This window comes from Centruroides vittatus, unplaced genomic scaffold (genome assembly GCF_030686945.1).
Source record: "Centruroides vittatus isolate TY-2023 unplaced genomic scaffold, ASM3068694v2 contig_337, whole genome shotgun sequence".
In the NCBI taxonomy this organism is placed as follows: Eukaryota; Metazoa; Arthropoda; class Arachnida; order Scorpiones; family Buthidae; genus Centruroides; species Centruroides vittatus.
Genome location: NW_027122161.1, coordinates 809,870 through 832,517, shown reverse-complemented (window position 1 = coordinate 832,517; position 22,648 = coordinate 809,870). Strand labels below are relative to the sequence as shown.

General features: G+C 29.7%; 1 protein-coding gene across 4 annotated transcripts in view; it reads right to left on the bottom strand.

Annotated features, from left to right (window-relative positions):
• Positions 1 to 420: 420 nt before the first annotated feature.
• The window catches only part of LOC136974032 (patched domain-containing protein 3-like), a 29,955-nt gene continuing 7,727 nt past the window's right edge, over positions 421 to 22,648 (bottom strand). Inside the window, exons 1-6 of one of the 4 annotated variants that reach the window (XM_067268804.1) lie at positions 18,359 to 18,398; positions 15,114 to 15,231; positions 4,085 to 4,600; positions 2,227 to 2,714; positions 1,822 to 2,154; positions 421 to 1,749 (exon numbers count right to left, since the gene is read on the bottom strand). In XM_067268804.1, coding sequence (XP_067124905.1) covers positions 446 to 1,749; positions 1,822 to 2,154; positions 2,227 to 2,714; positions 4,085 to 4,600; positions 15,114 to 15,133 — 2,661 coding nt within the window. In that variant the 5' untranslated portion in view covers positions 15,134 to 15,231; positions 18,359 to 18,398 and the 3' untranslated portion in view covers positions 421 to 445. Of the gene's footprint in view, positions 1,750 to 1,821; positions 2,155 to 2,226; positions 2,715 to 4,084; positions 4,601 to 7,970; positions 8,104 to 15,113; positions 15,232 to 18,358; positions 18,479 to 22,648 lie in introns of those variants that run through there. The other 3 variants (XM_067268807.1, XM_067268806.1, XM_067268805.1) reach the window with 3 other exon arrangements.

Below are 22,648 nucleotides of genomic sequence, written 5' to 3'. Positions count from 1 at the left end.
ACACAAGTGGTTTCAATAACGCATATAAGTAGCTCTAATTTTCTACATTCCTTGTTATTCGGGATCTATATCAATAAATTCCATATCTTATATTAGTTTCAAGTGTCAATCCACATCACACTTTCTTATTTCAAAGAAATATGAAAGTGAGATATAGATTAAGACTTCATTATCAATAAGTTTTTAAATATATGTAATTACTATTCGTTGTTCATGTTTTCTTGAAGATACCAAAGAGATTTCTTCGATAATAAAGAGATTTTTCAAATATTCATTATATTGCAGTTTTAAAATTTACTTTTTAATTTCTATTGTTACAATATTTAATTTTACCTGTTTCATATGTAAGAGGTATTTATAATCATTAATTTTCTTTACTTTCAAATGATCTCATGTGGGAAAATAAACCGAACTAATATATTTTCTGTAATATAATTACTTATTTTTAACTGTTAGATCGGTTTTCCATAAGCGTATCGTTTTCTGGAATATCAATTATTGTTTCTTTTTTCTTCTGCAATTTCATACAAGCCATATCCCAAACATTTAAGCTAACAGGAATAATGAAAATCCCATGAAAGAATGCAAATACCATTACTAAAGTCGTGATTTTGAAAAATATAATAAACGTATGAGAAGGGGCAAAAGCTAACACAATTACACCAAGAATAGTAGATAAACAACCTTGAAAAATGGGATGGCCTGTTGCATAGAGTGCTTCTCTAAGTTTATCATCCGGATTTTCTTTCTTACATGTAATATAGGCATAGGATATATGAGCAGCATAATCAACTGATAATCCACTGGCCATTATGAGACATACCATTGATATCGTATCCAAATTAACACCCCATGCAAACATCGAGCCAATTACTCCAGTTTCAATCGATGCTATAGTAAGGGCAACACATACGGCACATTTAAATTTTGGTATAAATAAGAAAAATACAATTGTTATAGTTGCAACAGCTATACATAACGTCTGTAATGCTGTTTGTTTAACGTATACGTGTTGACTGTATACTAGAAACCATAAATTGTGGATATATACAGGATATATGCAATTATCCGCAGTTTTCCACAACCAACTCAATAATTTTCCTTCCATGTGTGGATTCAGGATATTTTTGGTTGCAATAAAGAATCTACTAGCCAGGATCTTAGTTTTATTTTCGTTAAAGATAATATCTTGATTAAATCTATGAGAAGTAGGAAATTTTAAAAAAATATCGCGAAATGCTTCCATGAAATCTTCAGAAATACTCAGATTATAACCACTGTAAGAGAACCGCAATCTCGATTCTTTAAAAGTCAGCAAAAAGTATTTCAACCAGAAATCAGTAGTTTCTTTTCCGGCCATGAATTCACTATTTGTAAAATTATCAATCATTTGTTGAACATTTCGTTGAACTTCTAAGTCAGAGTAATCTAATGTTTTATTAATAACAACTTGTATAACATGCGGATATTCTGTGAAATATTCATAATGCTTATTTGTATAATTCAACGCATACGATGAGTATGGATACACGTTGCTATAGTTCATACCTTGCTTATAATACTTTAATGAAAAAATACTTGCAGATATGTAAATTATAGTTAATATAATGACGATAACTTTTGACTGAGGCATTGTTAATATTTTCCCTAATTTATCTCTATAAAATTTCAAAATAGCACTTTCGTTATGAAATTCAGTTGATCCTTCCTTCACCCAACCGATATAAAGCAGGTTTGTAAGGAACGATCCTGAAACATAATTATAAATTTATATTCATTTAATACATTTATTAGAATTAATAATAATAATAATAAACATACCTGAATATTTATCTAATTTAACGGGTATACAAAAAACAGAATGAATACATTTGTTTTCTCTATATCCAGTAATGGCTAAGATTCCTCCAAAAAATGTTATCTGGCACAAATAAGCGAAGACAATCGATAAGGAGGCGTAAAGGGAATAATTTTGTATTACTCGGTAACTTGTAGTCATTCCTATACAAAATGAGAGGAAATTTGTAAGTGAAGTTATCGTGATAGAGACTGCTGCTTCCGAGTAAGTTTCGCTCATTCTTTTTTTGACACTCATTTTTGGATCAGTTCTTCGCCACGCTGCCAAGAGAACAAACGAATCATCGAGACCAACACCTAAAAAAATCGAATTTATAAACATTATCAATTTAAACAACTTTTAGAATTTCATTATTTTCGTTTACTTACCTAGAAGAAGAAAGGGTATGGAGATATTTAAATCAAAATACTCTATATCAAACCATAGAAGAAGTCCAAATGCTCCAGATACTCCAACAGCAGATGTTAAACATCCAGCAACACCTATCCAAGGCTTGCTAGTTACCCAATTTGTTGTCATTGATGTTATTACAGCGAAAACTACCATGACAGTAATGGCCACGGAAAGAAGAGGTAATATAGATTCTGTTATTCGGTTGAACTCATTATCTATCGTGCTCCCAACAAATAAATAAATATTGACATAATCTGAATGGTAGGCTTTAAAAGTTTCTAAGAACTTTTCCTCCCACATTAAACTTAACATATTCCTTTCTAAATTCTTATAATCTAGGAAGTATAATAATCTCATGGCTTTTATGTCTTGAATGTAACCATTGTCATCAGTGGTTACCTTTCCCAACGAGTAGGCGTAAAATATAGTATTAAGCGTTATGTCATCGATTTCATAAGGATATCTGAAATAATAAATGAAATTACACTAAAAATATGTGTTGAGTAGTCATAATTAAATAGATAAATATAAAAATTATACTTATATTTGAAATTTTAGCATTTAAAACAATGTTAATTCAAAAATGGAAAAGTAAGCTGAAGGAAGGTGTACATTAGAGAAATACCCTTTATAAAATGAACAAGATTTAAATGGAATATACTCTCAGTTAATGAGTGTATGGTACGAAGAGTGTCTCAAGTCAAAGTTTATGGCACGTGGGTAAAAAGCAGACGTAGAGACAAAGATACTTTAGTGTTCTGAAGGCCGTGGTGCATTTTTCTAAGAGCAATTACTTAGGACCCCGCCGACCGGAGCACCAAACCAATCTTTTATAAGAAAACATTCCCTGGAAAAAATATCTGATGCCACTGTACATAAGGCCCCCTAATTGAAATTCGCCTGACCGCATAAAGGTATAACGCCCACTGCCTCTGAAGTATCTGTTTACTGTTCAGTTCGAAATATTTCTCAGGTAAAGACAACGTACAGTTACTCATGTAGCAACACGAATGTGTCGAGGACGTTATATAGTACAAGTATGTTCGGTGAGATATATACTGAACGAGTATATAATTATGTGAAATTTTCAATTTGTTTGTAGAGCTGTTCGTACTACTCGGGATTATGAGATGTGACAGATCACTCAGAAAAAGTGTGTCTGTTTGTATACGGCAACGAGTCACGTGGGCAATCTGCCAAGAGCATGCCTCCCAATTATTACATGTGGCCATCCCGTTGACGAGGTGCAGACCCACGATTACGGGCTTTTTTAATCATATCCATTTTGGTCCAGATTGGAAGCAGCCGGGAAGATCACCCCGAAAATTCCTAGGGTTTATTTTGTTAGCCGGGATTGAACCATGCAGTAAGCTGGAGCCTTAACCGTTTCGGCCATGCGAATGTCCAATTTCAATTATTTAGTTTTAGTTTAAATTTAATTTAATTTAATACCTTATATATGCTAACAGGATTGTTTAGTGAGATACGACAATGCAACACGTGGGCAATCTGCCAAGGTAGATGTCTTCCAGGGGGATTTTTTTTATAGGCAACTGGTTCCAATTTAGGTGTTAGACACGTATAGATAATTCGGAAAACTCCACGTGGCCACCCTTGAATCTACGATCAACTACTAATTATCAATGGTGGGCGAAATTTAGAAGAGGAAAAATTTAAAAAGAATGGTTTTCCTCTAAACACTTTCTTCATTCAAAATAGGATTTAGAACTATATCTGTCTTAACAGTGTACAGTTTAAAGCTTATAAATAAATAAATTTAAATATTTATTAAATAATATAAAATTTATTACAATACTTTTAAATATATTTTACCTTATTCGGATTCTCTTATTTTTAATATCTTCAATTTTACCTTTAAGATTCAATAAATCATTTTTAAGACATTGACCTTGATAGGTTGTTGCACATAAATCCGAGTATCTGTATGTCTTATTTTTCCAAATAATACTCATGTCTTCGACAGCTTTATGAGCTTTAACAACCTCGTCCATAAAAATTTCTTTCATAAGAGATCCTTGATTTTTCTCTTCGAACATCATCAAACCCAACCTTCCAAACCTTGTGATTCTAGAAACATCAATGTCAGACATATTTGGAGGGAATATAGATTCCACTGCATTTCTCTCAATCCTTGCTCTTCCATTTAAAGGACTGTACATATATTCTGTATTTTTTAATATTTTTACTCTGTAAAGTCCTGTCGAAAATATGGCTATTATTAACAATGGTATTAATGAGAATTTTAATGGATGTTCTCCTATACAATAGCCTAATTTTCTGAATGATCGTGATAAGTGTCTGTGGATGAAATCGTACTTCATCTTGTTTCTGGAAAGAATATAAAAAATATCAGCACCTGTCTTCTCATTAAATGAATATATTTATAGCTATACATGTACTTACACTCTTTAGATACTAGGAAATAATAAACGTTTTGCTTAATTCTGCTTAAAATTCTCAGAAGCGGGAATGACAATTTATATAATTAGCCGCTAATGAAAACAGTGGTGAAAGGTGCAGTTAATATTATCTCTGGGACAAGCCAGCTCGTTGCTGAATTTTTATTTTAATTTTTATCGCCAGTTTCGTAAAATTTTATAATACAAAATCATCATTTTTTTTAAGTAAAATTTCATTTTATTTCGAGTAAACTTTTTATTCAGTCTTATGACCACTTTTCCTCACCATTTTAACTTTCGTACTCCAGAATTTGATAGTATCAATGCCCCTTACATACAAATTACCATACTAAATTCTGTTTATTAACCTTTAACCCATCCTGAGATATTAAACAAAATAAACGTCCACTCACGCGCGCACACACGACGTCCGTCCGTCCGTCTTTCCTTAATTTCAAAAACAGAGGTAAATAGATAAAGAACGAGAGCAGATATGAAAACCATATGGGTGGTAGACCCCGATTAACTGTATCAAAGATTCCGAAACAAACAGTAAGTTATGTTATTTGAATTTAAATATTTTCCCCTGAAAGGAGTTAAATAGATGACCGGCAGGGATTATTGTTAAAGGAAAAGTATACAGTCACAATAAGTAATTAATCGTATTTTTATGATTTCAAGTGTTTATTTCACAATAAATTTTTATAGGTATAATTAAATTTTCTTCATAAAAAACATTTTTGTACTTAATTTTATAATAAATATATTTAGGCAGAAAAGCTTTAATAACACTATATTTACTGCGGTTACAATATATGATTTTCTAACATTAGGCATAGACAATGGAAATAATTATATCTTTAATAAAAAAAAATAATTTTATGTCATTAATAATCAATAAAACTAAAGGAAACTGTATTCAAAGTATCTATGATCCAAATTTCTTTTTTTTAGAAAAGTAAGCAATGTAAATTTCTTCTAAAAAATTCTAAAAATAATAAATTTCATTCTGGATTTATTGGAAATAATTAAAAATTAGTAATAAATTTCAAGGGATTTTTTTCAAACTCTTTCCATCTTGAAGACTCTAAAAGGGCCTTTTTACCATACTCATCAAGGACTCGATTATGCTCAAAATGGGGAGGCCGAGTGGCAAGGAGGGCTTAAAATATCCGAGACTGATCACCCCTGAAAACTTCATAGGAAGTTGCGTGCCCGGATTCGATTTCGGCTGTAGGTTGATACCGTAACTGCCCTTCATTGTGTACGGTAAATATTTAAATAGTCAATAACTGGAATATAAATAACCTACTTAGAATAACAGTATATACAGTATATTCCTAACTGTACAGATTATCCTGATTAAAAAAAATAGCTTTATATAAATTTATTATGATAATAATAAAAATATAGTAAACTATTTTTGAAAACTTTCACAATAAAAACAGACATTTTTTTATGGCTGTAACACCTGAAAAATGAAATAAGGTTACTAAAAATTTAAACGTTTTCCTGAACACACTAGTTTGCATTTCAAAATTTAAATGTTTATTTGTACATTTGGGTATAATAAATTATAACACATCTAAAGCATGTAAATAAATATGACGTTTAATTTACCACTAAAAATATTTGCGTGTACTATTGTTATTGAAGCGAAGTAGCCATGGTGTTATTCTACCTTTTTTCCGTTTTCAAGCAAGATAATGTAAACATAAACAAATATTGACAGTAGAAATGGTGTCGTAAAAAAATATAAGACTATTTTCTTACACGCTAAACGACTTCTGTTTTAAGTTTGAAATAAATACTTAATTTAAAATTTTATTAGGAAAAAATCGTGAAATAAGCTGGGAATTCTTTCCAGAAAATAAAATTTCTTATTTTGAAGCACTTATCTACGCTTTACATTAACGATTTTATAATTTGCAGGTTGTAACCAAGGAAACTGTCATTTCACAATAGCTTTTTACGTATTGTGATGGAAGGAATTTCATTGCTATAGTTCTAAGAAAAAAATTAATGCCCTTCGAAAAATATAAGTCTTTTCTTGACGTTTGACAAATGGATTTTTCATAATTTAGCGTGAAGTCGATTGTGAAATTCTGTTTGTGTTGAGGACGTTTTTTTAGTAATTTGAATCTTCATTAATGTATACGTCACACGGCTAAAACCTAAACGTTTTATTATAACAATGAGTAATTTTGATGATAAAATAAGCCACGAGTATTAAATTTATGATAATAATTTCTTAACAAACATGTTTCTATATGTATTGATAACTAATTCACCTTGAAGGTAAGTTTTATATTTCTAAAATAATAAAGTATTGTTTTGTCATAGCTTTGTGATAATTTTATGGCTTACTATAAAAGGAATTTACATTCAGAATAATTTCAAAAGCTTTTAGTCCAATTAGGATAAACAATAAATTTGACTTGATGACATTGTGTAAACACGCGTGTTTTTTTGTGAGCATTTAAGAATTACTTATGAAAATAAAATTTTTTAACTCTATAAGAGACATTTTTCAATACTGTTAAAGAATATTTAGGTGCATGAGTTATATATTTAACATCTATTAGCAGGGTGAAGCTACTATACGAGGGTCTCGAGAGAGTCGTTTCATCAGGAGAGAGAATTTACATAAGCCCCAAGTAAATACATTATTTAAAAATTTATGGTGATTAATCATGTCCGGACAAATTGTGGGGCCTCTGCGAATCACGGGCCTGGAAAATTTTACCAAATCATCCTCTCACTCGTCGGCCCTGCAACTACAAATATAAGACCGCTTAAGTAAATGCTAATACTCTAACTTTCGAGAATAATAGTAATGTAAATTAGATGATAATTAAAGGGAATTTATGAAATTTTATTAAAATTTGTATTTTATACTCTTATAAACAACTACTATTAATCAGTCTTCCAGTCATTTGAATAAAATATTAATTCAGCATTTAATAGTTGATGGAATACAGTTATGCACATGCAACATATGTTTCTATTTATTGATTTTTTATTGCACATTGATGGAATGATTATAGCTTTGTGAAGGACGTAATCAGTTTCTACATCAGCAGTCATTTGACAGGTCTCGTGAGTTTACAGGCCTCGAGCAATTTAAATTATTGTTTTATAAGAAAAAATTATATTTTAACATTTAAGCGTCGTTAAATTAATTTTCATTACTAAAGAGATGATATATGACTTCTACAATAAATTTAATTATTTCAGTTTAAGTCAATGAATAAATAGTACTAGATTCTTTTCTATAAATATAAATCCTAAAATATTACCTTTATGCTTTGTCAATTGTGAAGTGTGACGTCTCTCCTTTCTCTTCTATCTGTAAAGTATACATCAGTTTGATGTGTTGTGTATATTGTATAGCATTACGCAACCAAAACTCAACTACATAATACTTTAAATAACTAATACTGATTTCACTTCGTATTGTCTTCAAAACGATCATTCATTAAGAACTTTTTTCCCTAACAATTCTGTAGAGAAATTGAGAATTTCGAGTACGTCTCCCCATTCACTTTTTATATAAAGAGTGCTGTACATTGCAATAATCATTAAAATAACGTTAAGGATGAAGACCTGACTTTAGGGCATTCAAGAAATGATGTAGAATAATTTTAAACAGAAAAATAGATTTGTTTTAGTAATAAATATTTTATATTAGAAAGTAATCAGTGTGTTATTTGGATTAAATATTGAAAAAATATGACTATTACAGTGAAACATGTGTAAACCGGACTCGTAATATACCGATTATTTTTCCGGCTTGGCAGTTTTCAGTTATTTTTTAACGCTTCATTTCTCTGTTTAGACAGTTTTCCGTTTTGGACAGGTTTGACTGTATATATATATTCTTTATTTACATTAACAATAATGACATTGTCAAGATACGTTCATTACAGAGCAATTATTAACATTGGAAAAAACATTTTTTCCTCAAGTTTAAAACTTCATTGTCTGACAAAATATATGCAATTTGTGACTTATTTTATTTTTTAAAATACTAAATATGCTACGTGGAAACAATGCTTGGAATGGGAGGAAAGTTTTCGAAACAAAATTCACAGACTAGGTATTAAATATCGATTAAATTTCAAAACTTCTATTGTTTAAAATATTAAAAATAGAATTTCTACGCGCTGTTTTAACGGATTAGTTATGTACCAGTGAGTTTTTTTTTAAATTATTTTTTTAATTTTCAATGTCAAAGTGTTTTTAATTCAAATATTTAATAAATCAGTTCGTAATAACTGATAATTTAACACTCTAACAATTGTAAAATTTTCGAATAAATTTGTATATCCAAATCATTCCATTGTTTTTAAAAAGAAGAGGAGAATAAAATATTTAAAATATATTATTTTATATTTCAAAACTTGATACAGTTTTTTCATTCCGAAAGTATTCATTCATGCGTTTAAAGTGTATTTATGCTTCTCTTTAACAAGAAAACTTTATCTTTTATATTGATTATCTTTCTGTTATTATTATCTAAAATAGTATAAATATTAAATCAAATTATTTATTTGACGTGGCTTCCTCCTTTACAAAAAAGAATTCAGAAAACAATAAACATTATTTATATATAATATGATTTATTACCTGGGTACAATTAAAACACCATAAATATTTGGTTATAGGCCTTTGCGAATGATAAAAATAGTTTAAATGTACTAATATAAAGCAGAGCAAACTTTTCATTCAAATTTGTTATAGTTTGTGTAGCGAAAGAGTAGACATGAATCAATCTGAGCTGAAAGAATCTATGCTAGATGAAAGGGATGGAGGGGACATGTGAGAATTCTTACAAGGATATTTTCTCTTTCAAATATTTTGTTTTTTTTTACATTTTATACACGTTTTTTACTATCTTTATCATAAATAATTTCATTATTTCACATTTTTTTTACAAATTTTATTACTGTGATCGATATATCAACTCCCACTTGTCAGCTTCATCTGAAATAGATGCTTCCAGTTCGGTCTATTCTTTCGCTGCACGGACTATTTTTTAAATAAATATATTAAAAGTAATTTTAAACTATTAACATTAAATTAATGTATTGTATAAAACTATTATTACAACTATTCATATATAAAAAATATTTTATATATATATAATATTTTAAATATATTTTAATAAATAAATAAATATTATATTTATTTTGATGCCCTATAAACTTACAGTTTATAGGGCAGTTTATAGGGCATCAAAACTTTAGTAATCTGGTAATACTAACTTTAGTAACCTAGAACATGGATCTAATTGACCAAAACCTAAATATACGAGGAGGTTAACGTATCAAGTAGAAAATGAATGTAAAAGGAATATAGGAAAATTGTGATTAAATTAAACATAAAGCAAGATTTTTATTATGTAATTTACAAGAATGTTACTCAACAATTATTAATTTACTATAAAAAATCTAAGGAAAGGTTAAAGGAAGTCACTATTAGGCACAATACACAATTACAGTAATCAAAATCATAATATAAAATTCTTTCGTTTAACTCATATCTCGTAACAGTAATAAATAAATTTTTAATTAGTACTGTAATTACAGTAAATCTGTCCAAAACGGAAACCTTAATAAAATTTGCCAAACCGGGAAAATAATCGGTACTGTAAAAGTCCGGTTTACACAGGTTTAAATGTATTTAAATTGTTTAAACTTTATAATATATTACAACGCTAGAATAAGCTTTGATTACAATTAAAAATTGAAGTAAACAATATATATTTCACCTTGCTGGTGTTCATAATATCATTTGAGAGAAATATTTATTTTAAAAAATTTTTAAGAAATTAAAATCTACATTATCACTCAGTCAATCCATCAAAATGTTATTCATACGAGTCTCAAGGACACTACAAGCAAGACATATAAAAAAATTAATAACTAAACATGGATTTTAAGGTTATTTCCTTATACAAAAATTTTGCATAAAACATTCACATACTAAATCTAAACAATATATTTATATGCTATAACTTTCAATGTTACAATTAAACCAATTAAATAGAAACCACATCTGTCGTTTTGAGGTTAAGTCTATAATGGTTTAACTGATTTCTATGAAAAAAACAAAATCTTCTATGCTTTGCTCTCATGGAGGGATCAACTGGACACGCTACAGAGGTTTCCGATCTGCAAAGTAGAATGAAATTTAGAAAAGTAAAGAAAAAAAATATAGAGTTAAACCTGCCCAAAACGGAACCTAAATAAAATCGGAAACCTGTCTAAACAGAAGAAATACATTCACTACTGTGCAATTCCGGTTTACACAGTTTTACTGTATATAGAGAAGATTGTGGGAATCTTGTTAAATTTTAATCTGTATCACGAGACCTGTTAGAGTAAAAGTAGATCTTTTTATATTAATTGGTACTCAAATCTATATGGAGTACGATATTGAAAAATCTAACCTATTTTCTCCCCAAAAAATAAAATAATAGATAACTGTGCAGTGTCTGATATTCTTCTATGGTGCGGAGTAACACCTGGCTAGGTAGGCAGTACCTGAGGCAATGATGGACGGGCCAGAAACTGGCCAAAGATTTTACTGGGAAACGAAATAAGGAAATGAAATATAATAGATTCGTCAATTAATAAAATAAAGGAAATAAACATCTCAAATAAGGGGAAAAAACATCTCAACAGGTTACTTTACTAGTTTAGGTTGAGACGGTTAAGAGCAGATCTTCAGTTTCCTCATATTACTCTACAATTTTAGGTTGCAACTTAAAATTGTATAGAGTATCACGAGAATATCCCAGTAAATATACTGTAAAGTAATCTACGGAACAATTCTGGACACCATAAACTTGTGTCCGAGGTTGTCCCAAATCTCTAAGTTTGATTCTAATCAGCTTTGGACAAAAAGAAGTTACTCAACCTTTTATTTTTTACGATATTTCATGTCCAGCTTTTCCTTGTGTCCGGGATTTCCCAGTCGTCCTATACCTGTCTCAATGTAAACGAGACTGCCTTGGATTTTTAGCAACCTTGCACAGCTCTGAGATTTTGAAAAATAATATTTTTTTAAATGAAATAGTTCAACTCGATACATATAAATTAATTATAAAAGTTGAAGTAGAATTAACATTAGGTATTCACTTTACTTGGCTAGGATTGTTTCATCTAACATTATGTTTACCTCTATTTCCTGCCTGTGGCGTGTTATCCTATGGGCAAAAAAAGCAATTGCTTGGGGTCCCCACTGACAGGGGGTCCTAAATCAATGTTCTACAAGAAAATAATTCTCAAAAAAATCCCCCAAAGAAAAATGTCTGAAGTAAACACTGTACGTGGACCCGCTAATTGAAATTTGCCTGTGCCCCATGAAATTATAACACGCCACTTTTCGTGCCCATCAGTGGCCGAGTGGATAAAATCACTGAACATAGTAGTTGGTCGAGGGTTTGCACCTGGACAACGTGGAGTTTTCCGGGCTTTATTCACGTGATTAAGGGTCAGTTTCTCATAGAAGGTCCCGACGAGAGGCACATCACCCATGTCTCACGTTCTCATAAACGGATAAGTTAAGTCTCTTACATAATTGTATATTCTTACTCATTTTAACATTAAATATATAAAAATTCAGAAATTAAAATTAATTTATAAATTTTATTGTAATTTTCTCAAATGATATGCATTTTTCTATAATTGAGGTATACAGGGAGGGAGAATTTTCTTAATTTGTAAACATACTTGGAATGAGATGTTGTAGGTAAATAAAAAGTAAAATAAGTTATAACGTTGTGAAAACTGGTTAATGAATAAAAGTATGATAGCAGAAGATTTCTTGGAAGATAGAGAGCTCCAGTCGTATATATTACAAATCAAGACGTGTGTAAAATCATTAGAAATTCTAACGATATTACATGACGTCAAATAAAGATCATTAATAATGTTACGTTTATTTTCAACAAAACAAACTTCCGTTTATGACGTAAATAACGACGTAACTATTTTAAATCAAAAATTTACAATTGTAATGAATTTCTGTAGAATTTTTAAACAAAATATCATGCAATTACATGAACAAATTTTTGGATTTTTACATAGAATTAGCAAATTGTATTACATTATTAATTTATAATATAAAATAATAATAAACCTGTGATGACAATTTTAAATTGTCCCAAATAGTTTTATTAATAAACTTTTTAGGATATATGCATAAATGTAGATTAAAGTTACACGCCGCTTAACGACGGACCCCATATGCAGCCAAAAAATTCGTTACAGCCTGTACCTTTTTTTATAATTAGATATACAAATTCATATCATTACGTTACGATTGTGTTAGTACGTGTACTATACTATATAATGCTTGCGTAACTACAGTCTACCATGGCTTAATGATGTACTTCTCAGAACGTATCTCCTCGTTAAGAGGGCATATCTGTAATTTTAAGGCATTAAACAACAGAAATCCAAGAAATTCGTACAGGCTCAGAAGTTGTGCCTTGACTCATTACTATGAGCTCACAGTAGGATCAATCTAGTGATGAATTAAGGATTAATTTCACAAGTGTCTATTTTTAAAAGAAATATTCTATATATAAAAAACGAACATATATAGTATTAATAATAGCATCTTCGTTCAAGTACTATTAATAAAGTTCGAGTATTTTTTAAGTGCTCTTACGTATACTATTACAGTATATAATTCAAGAACACTCGAGTTACAAACGATCCATACTTACGATCTTTAAATTACCTGTAATTTTATTAAATTAGATAATCGTCTTATTATCCAATCAAATAAGATTGTTCTGTATTTTTATGGACAATTTTATTCATAAAAGTGTTCTGTTTTTAGTCAATTAGTTTAATAAGGCACTTATAGAAGTTAATGTTTATTCATTTAATGTTTGTTTAAATTCTAATTACTTGTAAATCAGTGTATAAGGATGATATATTCCTTTTATTATTCATATATATATAATTGATTAGTTTGGTTTGATGGGATACTTGCCAAGAGGGGAGAACTTTCTATCAGAAACTGGTCTTTATTTAGGTGCTACACGTGAAGAAATTCAGGAAACTCTACCTGGACAGAACCCGTGTTGGGAGATTTTATATTAAAAGATAAGAGGATGTAATTTATTTTGTATATTTATTTATTTTTATTACGGAAATAAATGAATACATTCGTCATTGATGCTACTTAATTATGTAATTCCTTCTTTATATAACCTAAAAATAAAATAAATAATATTTACTGAATTTATTTTCCTATTCTAAATTTAATGATTTATTGTCATTGCGAAACATCACGAGAATTTTAAAAATGACAATAAGTACATTCTTTAAAAAGAAATTTTGATTTTTTATAAGAAAATATTCTCTACTGATGGATTGAATCTTTATCAAGCTTTATCCTAGTTAATGATTTTTTATAGCATATAAAATCTGCAATAAAAAATAAAAATTATATTTTATGAAACATCTGTAGGGATCGAATAAAAGCTCATAAAATTTAACAAGAATGGCATTTAAACGATTAAGAAACGATTTTTAAACAAATTAAAGTCAGTAAATTCAAGGTTAAGTCGTTGAATTGGTTGAGCTTTTTCCTCATTGTTTTACTTAGTATAATCAATCACGTTTGATGTGAAAATTTATCATTAAAAAAGAAAATAACTAAATATTCTACAAGAAATTTATTTTCGCGAACAAAAATCGCTAACCTGAGAACTTCACCCATTAAATTTGAAATAAAGAAAATCAAATCAAAATAACAAATAGCATATGACAATACCTTATACCTTGAGACATAAGTAAAACTATAACTATATATATATATATATATATATATACACACACAGACGGACAAGGAACAGATACATAAACATTCTGTTATATATACTAGAATGTTTGTGTCTATTCTTTGTCTCTCTTCCCAATACACTTCGACCGATCTGGATCAAATTTTTAATGGTTATTCTTTAAATGTACGCTTCCATAAAACCTGGAAATTCCATCCATTTTCTTGATTGTATTTTAAAACTAAATGGGAATTTCCTGTTATTTCCCGGAATATCTCTGTTTTAGACATAATTTTATTTAAGATATCAATTGTTCATTCTCATCATAAAAAAAACTTGAATTGATAACGACTTAATATCGACTTTATCATTCAATATTTAGATTCAGATAAAGAATCAGTACTTTACAGACAGGTTTGACCATTGTTAGAAGGCAAATAAGTCCGAAAATGGTTAAATTGAAACTTCAACTTATAACTGCCAGTATGAATACGATAAATGATTGATAAAATTGACATACAAATTAATATTTCAATATATATATACTGTACATGACGTTAGAAATAAATTATTATCTGAGTAGATCTAACACAAATATAGAAATATAAGTAAAATATATATGTAAGTAAATTCTTACTTTATATTACAAGGAGCCATCTTTGTTATGAATCTGTAAAAATTAGTGTAGATCTGGATGAATTTGTTTTTCACTCAGAGCAACGATCAGTTATCAAAAAGCCAATGTGAAACAGCATCTACCGACATGAGGAATTATTTAATACTTTAAAAATGAATACGGGTCACATGACAAACATGTATGACCTTCGTACAGTCCAACCATGTATAACTTTTGTGTTAATTTTCCTCTTAGAGAAAGAATGAGATTTTATAATATAAACAAATCTGATATATATATATTTATTTATTTAAATTTTACTTATGTTTAACGTATTGAATTACAAGCGTGTTTTTGAACTTGTAATTAAAATACTATTCAATAATTCATTTCAATCAATATAAAAATCTGTAGAAATATAATGCCAGATGATAGTAAAAGTAATCGATTTAAAATATATTAAAACCTGTTCAAAACGGAACCTGCCAAACAGGAAAGAATATTCGATGCTGTGCCGTTCCGGTTTACGCAGGTTTTACTATAAATTATTTTAATAATGTAGAAAGTTCTGATCATGTAAATATAAATATAAAAATAGGTTATATCGTTATTCCCATGTTTCACTAGAATCATGTTATTTACAAGGTTATATGTCATCTTAAGAATTCCATTTAAAAGTTATGAGCTTGGTAGCATTAATGCCCTTCAAAGTTTGTCATAAGGCATGCAAGATTAAAATAATTTTAATTATTATAACCTTAAATTTTAATTATTAAACCTTGCCACTCTACTCATACTTAGCATAAATGCATTTATCATTTGATGCAAGTTCTGGGCTAATATGATATAATCGCAGATTGTACTAATGTAAAAAGTATGGAATGGGAATAAAAGGCTAGGTTTATAGATGCGTTTTTTCACTTACTAAAACAGGTCTATATTTCGATAAATTTAAAGATAATCGAACTAGGTTGTAACTTCAATGAAGCGAGGATTGGATTAGTGGGAAAGGCGACACAACACTTGGGCGATCTATTTTAATCAGTGTGTAAGGATAATAATCCTCTTTTTTTTCTTATTTTTTCCCCGAAAATATGTTGGGATGCACCCGTTGGCAGATCGCCCGTGCGGTTTGGTTTGATGCAACATCAAACCAAACATGCTTTGATACAACGCACGGGCGATCTGCCAAGAAGTAATTGCCTCCCTCTAGGACGTTTTGTGAAAAACTGGCTCCTATTTACATTTCAGACACGTGAAGAAAACCCAAAATACTCCACGCTTGTGATTGGTGTAGTGCAAACCCACGACCGATGTTCAATAGTTTCATTCACTCGGCTACTGTTGTGTCGTTTAAATGGTTCTAAGAGACAGATTTGAGGAATATTGTTTAAATTTTTATGCTATCGATTTATGTGAAAATTTAAATTATAATTAAAATTTAGAAAGAAAAAGTGATTGCAATTATGAGGTTGTATAAGTATACAGTAAGAAATTTCATAAGGTATTTTTAACGTAGGACTCAAACTCAATTAATGCGTGTATTTCATCTTGTTTATGATTTTCTAAAAATAAAAATTAAAACTTTAATATCCACAATTCGTGTCAAAATCTTGCTGTATCCTGCTCTAATTTTTCAACTATGGCTTACAATGGCTTCGAGAACATTGACAATGGAAATAACGTGTTTGCTTTCTCTTCTTCCTCCTCTTTATTCTAGATCGGTTTCGAATTCTTATTATGTTTTTATTTATTTTTCTTCGATTATTTGTGTCACGGTTGTAACAATGGCATCGTTTATTATTACATTATTGTTACATTGTGTTGTTATTTATTTTACGGATGTACAGTACGAGATATTACATACATTATGCCTTTTTAAAAATTATTAAACAAAACAAGTCAAAATAGTCTGCTTCTTGAAAATTTTATATTAAAACTGATGGATAATAATGAGGTTATGCATAAGGTAGATGCTCTTACGAATGTCATAACAGAAAAGAATAACACATAATTTATAAAAAAATACCTACGTCAAAATTAAACAAGGCACTGCATAAACGAATATTTGTTATAACGGTATGCTACATTAATTCAAATTTTGAAAAAAAAACTAGTTATTCAAGGACATGATATTTAATGTTAAATTTTTTATATTCTGTAAATGCACAGAATATTTATATTCTATACTCGAAATTGAATTAAATTAAATTGATGGATTAAGGCAATACAATTCATTGGCGCTCGGACAAGGGGGTACCACTCAGGAGGACTTTAGGAGTTCTATAGTAAAGAACACACGAAAAACTCGCCAGTCCATTGGTCAAGTGCAAACCCGCGATCAACCACGATATTACAGTGGTTTTATCCACTCGGTCATTGGTAGATATTCAAGACTAATTTAATCTATATGTGTATAAATTGCAGAAAATTCATATCTCAAGATATGTTAATTAGCAACTAATTTCGGGGATTTTTGAATGATCCATTTGAGACTTCTTAAGCTTGATAGCTTCCAATACACACTTAGTTTAGAAGTGTAAGATATTTTTTAATTGGAAGTCCACATCCTATTTCGGAGAGATTTTATAACATTGCAGGTTGCTCGAGTGCTTGTTTTAAGCGTATATTTAGATGGGTGTCTTTATTGAAAAAAGGAACGAAACGTTATTTCATAATTCCTAAATGCTTTTGCTCACATTAATCTTATCATTTTATATTTAGTTTATCAAGCTGCACTTGAAAGATATAGGCCTAAGACTTCGTGTAGCCTGAAGACTACAAGTTTTAGAAGTTTGTCTTCAAAATAATAACATAATCCGCCATACATAACCTATGTACTGTACATATATACATTTTAAATTTCCTTATTTTCAGAAATCACTTTTAATATAAAAATACCATTCTGTATCCACATTCAAAGGATTTTAAGCTACAGAAAACCCCCGTATACACGGTTCCAGGTTTACGGTATTGGAAAGTTAAAAAAAAGTATGTAAATTGACAATTGATAAATCCGCGCCATTTTAAGTCTCGCATCATCTCGCTCATTCTCGTTCTGTGAAAACGTTACCGTAATTCATTTCTGTGTCTTGCACTACATACCAGTACTGATATAGTTACTATTACATTTAATAGTTTGTAATAATTTAGTATAAGTATTAATGAGAATATTATTAATTTATATAGAATAAATATTAAAACAGCAGAATATATTAAAACGTATACATTCTTTTCATTAATAAAATACTAAATAGCTTACTTACTTAACATCACTTCAAATCATTTTAAAATATATCTCTGTTTTAATGTTCTATAAAAACTGACTTGCTTACTATCGCAACCAGACTTGCAACTTTTCCGGTAGTAATATCTTTTTTTTTTTTCTGGAATATAAAATGAATGTTTTGTCTATGGGTTACACTATAAGATCACAAGGAATCTTTTGTTCTTGTGAATATTATCGAAAAAAATCAGTTTTAAAAGGTTAACAATAATGACTGCTTTTTTATTCATGACCTACCTTTGATATCGTGATTTTCTAATATTATTTATTTCATTATATATATATATATCGAGAAAGCAAACAGAAATAATTATTTATTGTTTGGGTAATTAAAATTTTGATTGATAAATACCACGTATTTTTCAATTTCTGTGCTATTCTATTACGAAGAGCAGTTTATATTTTATTTACATTGCATGTCCTTCTAATTTTTACATCTAACGTAAGTGAAAACAATTGTCCATTAACTTAAGTAAAATAAGCTGTATACACTCTCAACAGCCGCACAAATTCAAACACGAAATATAAAATTTTTATCGATCTCTTTTATAGAAAATACTCTTATGTATTTACATAGATTTGTCTAATTTTTGCAAAACTCGATATATAATTATCTCACGCGTCAGACAGATACAATTGTGTTCTGCTGGCACTACAGGTAATGCATTCTAGTGCCTTATAATCGCTACTCCAGTATTTTATAAGAAGACTCACAGAAGCTCACTATGTTCAGAATTTTCGGTGTGCCTGTTGTTTTCGATTGTTAGGTAATCCAGTACTAAACAATCCAGACAATTTGCACATCTGACAGTTTTCAGGCTGATTTTCAGGATAGAAATGAATCCTAGTTCTGTCTGGAAATTGACGACCTGTATGGTGTAAATATGGTGGGTCATTGGTGAGTGCTTTAATCCTGTCTTTATAGTTGAATGGCACACTGCTCTATTGCTGAAGTGCTGATCTGAGGAGTCATATCGTGTTACAGTTGGTGCGAGAACATTGACGGCACATAGGTTACTTAAGGAAATCTTGCGCCCTCGTGTTGCTTCTTATGCTAAGGCTGAAAACATTTTCCATCAAGATAATGCTCGACCGCCCATTACATTTTGTCGCAAACGCTCGATGGTTATCTGTGTGGTACCCATCGAACATTTGCGGGACTAGATGGGACATCAACTTCGGCCATCTACAAGTGCGAAGGATCTAGAGTGGCAGCCGCAAGTTATAGATTTCTAACTCTAGTAGAGGCATAAAGACAATTCCTGCAAATTCGTCGTACGCATGCTACAAAGACCATGTTGCACCAAATCAAAAGGAAGAATAAATAAGTGAATGCATGTATACAACAAACAAACAACAGATATAAAATATTTTGATTGCACATATGCAATTAAATGTGCGAAATTTTCGATGGGATGCATTTGAAAAACGTCTTAATCGAGTCAATTTTTTCATTTTAGACAAGGATTTCCTTCTACTTAAGAAGAAATTTTTTAATGAAATACTTTACAGGGGAAAAAATTACATACCTTATCTCTAAAGAGGGAAAAATCGGGACTTTTGAAATTAAACTTCTCGAGAACACGGGAAAACTTCTCAACCGAGTTATACTGTATATCGAACAGAACATTAATAAAGTGTAACACTATAATTTCCTTTTTCTATAGTGATTTCCTGAATAACACGATGCGCATAATTACCCAACTTTCCCGTATGATTCACCAAAGTACACATGCTCCGAGTATGAGAAACTGCTCTTATGTTATCGGCTACTTTTCAGAGACATTCGGATTATAGATATTCTATATTATTATGTGCCGGATTAACGAACTTCTATTTTAATAACATATTTAATATAAATATTTAAAAGATAAATATCTGAGTTGTATGATATTAATTAACAGGTTTAATACTGTATAAAATAAGTAGCAAGATGACAAACCTTCTTCCGAAGCTGGGCCAAAACTGAATTCGAAATTTATCAATTCCAAATCTCAGGTCAAATTTAATTTGAGTAATTAAAATATAATAAAAAATACTTACGAACTTTACCTTATTTAACTTTTTAATCTATAAAAATGACAATTAACTGTATAGAAGTGAAAATAAAGTAATAATATGAGTACAATTGCACCAAATATCGTGTTTAATGAGACACCTGATAATGTATATTTGATAGTTTTCTTATCTGATGTTCATAAGTAGTGGCCCGTAAGACTTTTCAAGACAACTTTAGAACTGTACTTTCACATATAAACTTAATTTTATAATTTATAAAAACGGACACCTTGAAATCGTAGCACAAGGTCACATGTTGCCATAATCCTAGATTTAAAAATATTTGGGATATTGCTATGTATGGAAACTGTAAATTGTATGTATGGAAACTGTATATGATGGGCTGTATTAAATCTATGATATTATTACCTTATCATAAAAATATTAATGCTATACACACAAAGATCTTAGAAAGCTGTATAATGAGTTAAATAATCTCGAAAATAAAATTTAATTATAAAAATAAACAATAATGTATGCTAGTATATAAACTAATTTTTAATATTACATGTCAAGTACTTACTTATAATCAACTTAGACTATCGTAAGATGGTTTGTAAAATCTGGCTGGTTAATTATTGCAACCAGGAAAACCTGCAGCTTTATTAGTAATATCTAGATCATAAAATAAATATATCGTAAGAGCTCTGTGAAATATTAAATACTTATCAATTGTAATAAATAATTAAATATACTTTATACAAGTAGAATGTGAATTATCAAGATTAACGAAAATTTAAATTTTTTACAAAATGTATTAAATTACTTTTACATTGTAGGTAATTAATCACGTCGGTAATTTGGACTTTTGCCCAATTTATTAAGGTGGAGTGTTTACATTTCTTTACATTTTCCGCCTTTACTGAATTTAAATGATCTGCTTAACTTATTTATAAAGTTGTACATATTCAATTTTTAATTAATATGCTATTATATATGATAGAGAAAAACTATTTTGTAGCTTTAATAACTCCCGTGCCACTTGTCGAAAATTTATGAAATTTTGCTGGAAGGTTTCCGTGTTAAGGTGAAATGTTTCTAGAAATTTTTAGGAAAATCGTTCTATCTGTTCAAGAAATATTGCTGCACCTTCTTAGTATCTCCGAACCAATCTAGAGACTTAAAGGTATGCAATGGTAACAACTATTAGGAATGAAGATAAATAAAGAATGTCCAGCAACGATGTGGCCAGCTTTACTTAAAATATATAAACTGTCATACTTATGTCAGTTCCTAATATTAATATACATGCTGAAACATCCATTTTTGTAACGGGAATTTCACTTACGTAAATAACAGTTAAATATAGAATTATGGCATTAAATGTTTGTATGAAATTATAGATTCAGTAAACAATTAAAATCTCCTATTTCATAACACAGACCATTTTCGTAAGTCAACACTGTACATGGGGCCCTTTAATTCAAATTTGCCTGGGCCCCATGAAGCTATAACGTGCCACTGATACACCATTAAGAATTTCCTGCTTTAATTATATAAGTCAGCAGTTTTTAATCGGTGAGACACGTACCTCCGGGAAGTACACAAAAAGTGACAGTATACTATTAAAATAAAGATCAAATCTGCCCAAAAGGGATCACCAAAAATAAATGGTAGTCCCTTTTGGGCAGATTTGGTCTTTATTTTAATTATAAAAAATTCTCCATCGGACGAAAATTCACTGAGTATACTATTATTTACTGTTAACATAAGTAACTGTGTGGTATCATTGCGTGTAACATAATCTTCTTTCAACGATCCTAGCTATAAGATTGAATTGATGAAAACGATATTCCGTGGTAAACTGCTCACTATTTGGATGTTAGACAAGTAAAGAATACACAGAAAATTCCACTTGAATAGCTTTGTGTCTACACAATTCTACAACCTTTCATACATCGGGATTGAATAATATATTCTGAGGGAGGCTACGGAGGTGTAAACCTTTATTATAAAATGAGGGTTAGGTTGGTTTTGGTTTTATTCTGCCGAGGGGAAATGCCTCCCGGGATTGTTTTATAAGAAACTGTTCCTCATTTAGTGTTACAAACGTGAAGAAAACCCAGAAAACCCCATATGGCCAGTGGCGTGAACCCGCGACTTCTGCCAGTGGGCTTGTGAGAGTTATTCTAATCTGACTAGTCACATTATAAAATAAAAGAAATTTATAATAAATTTTGCATTTTTATTATATTCGAATCTGGTATAAACA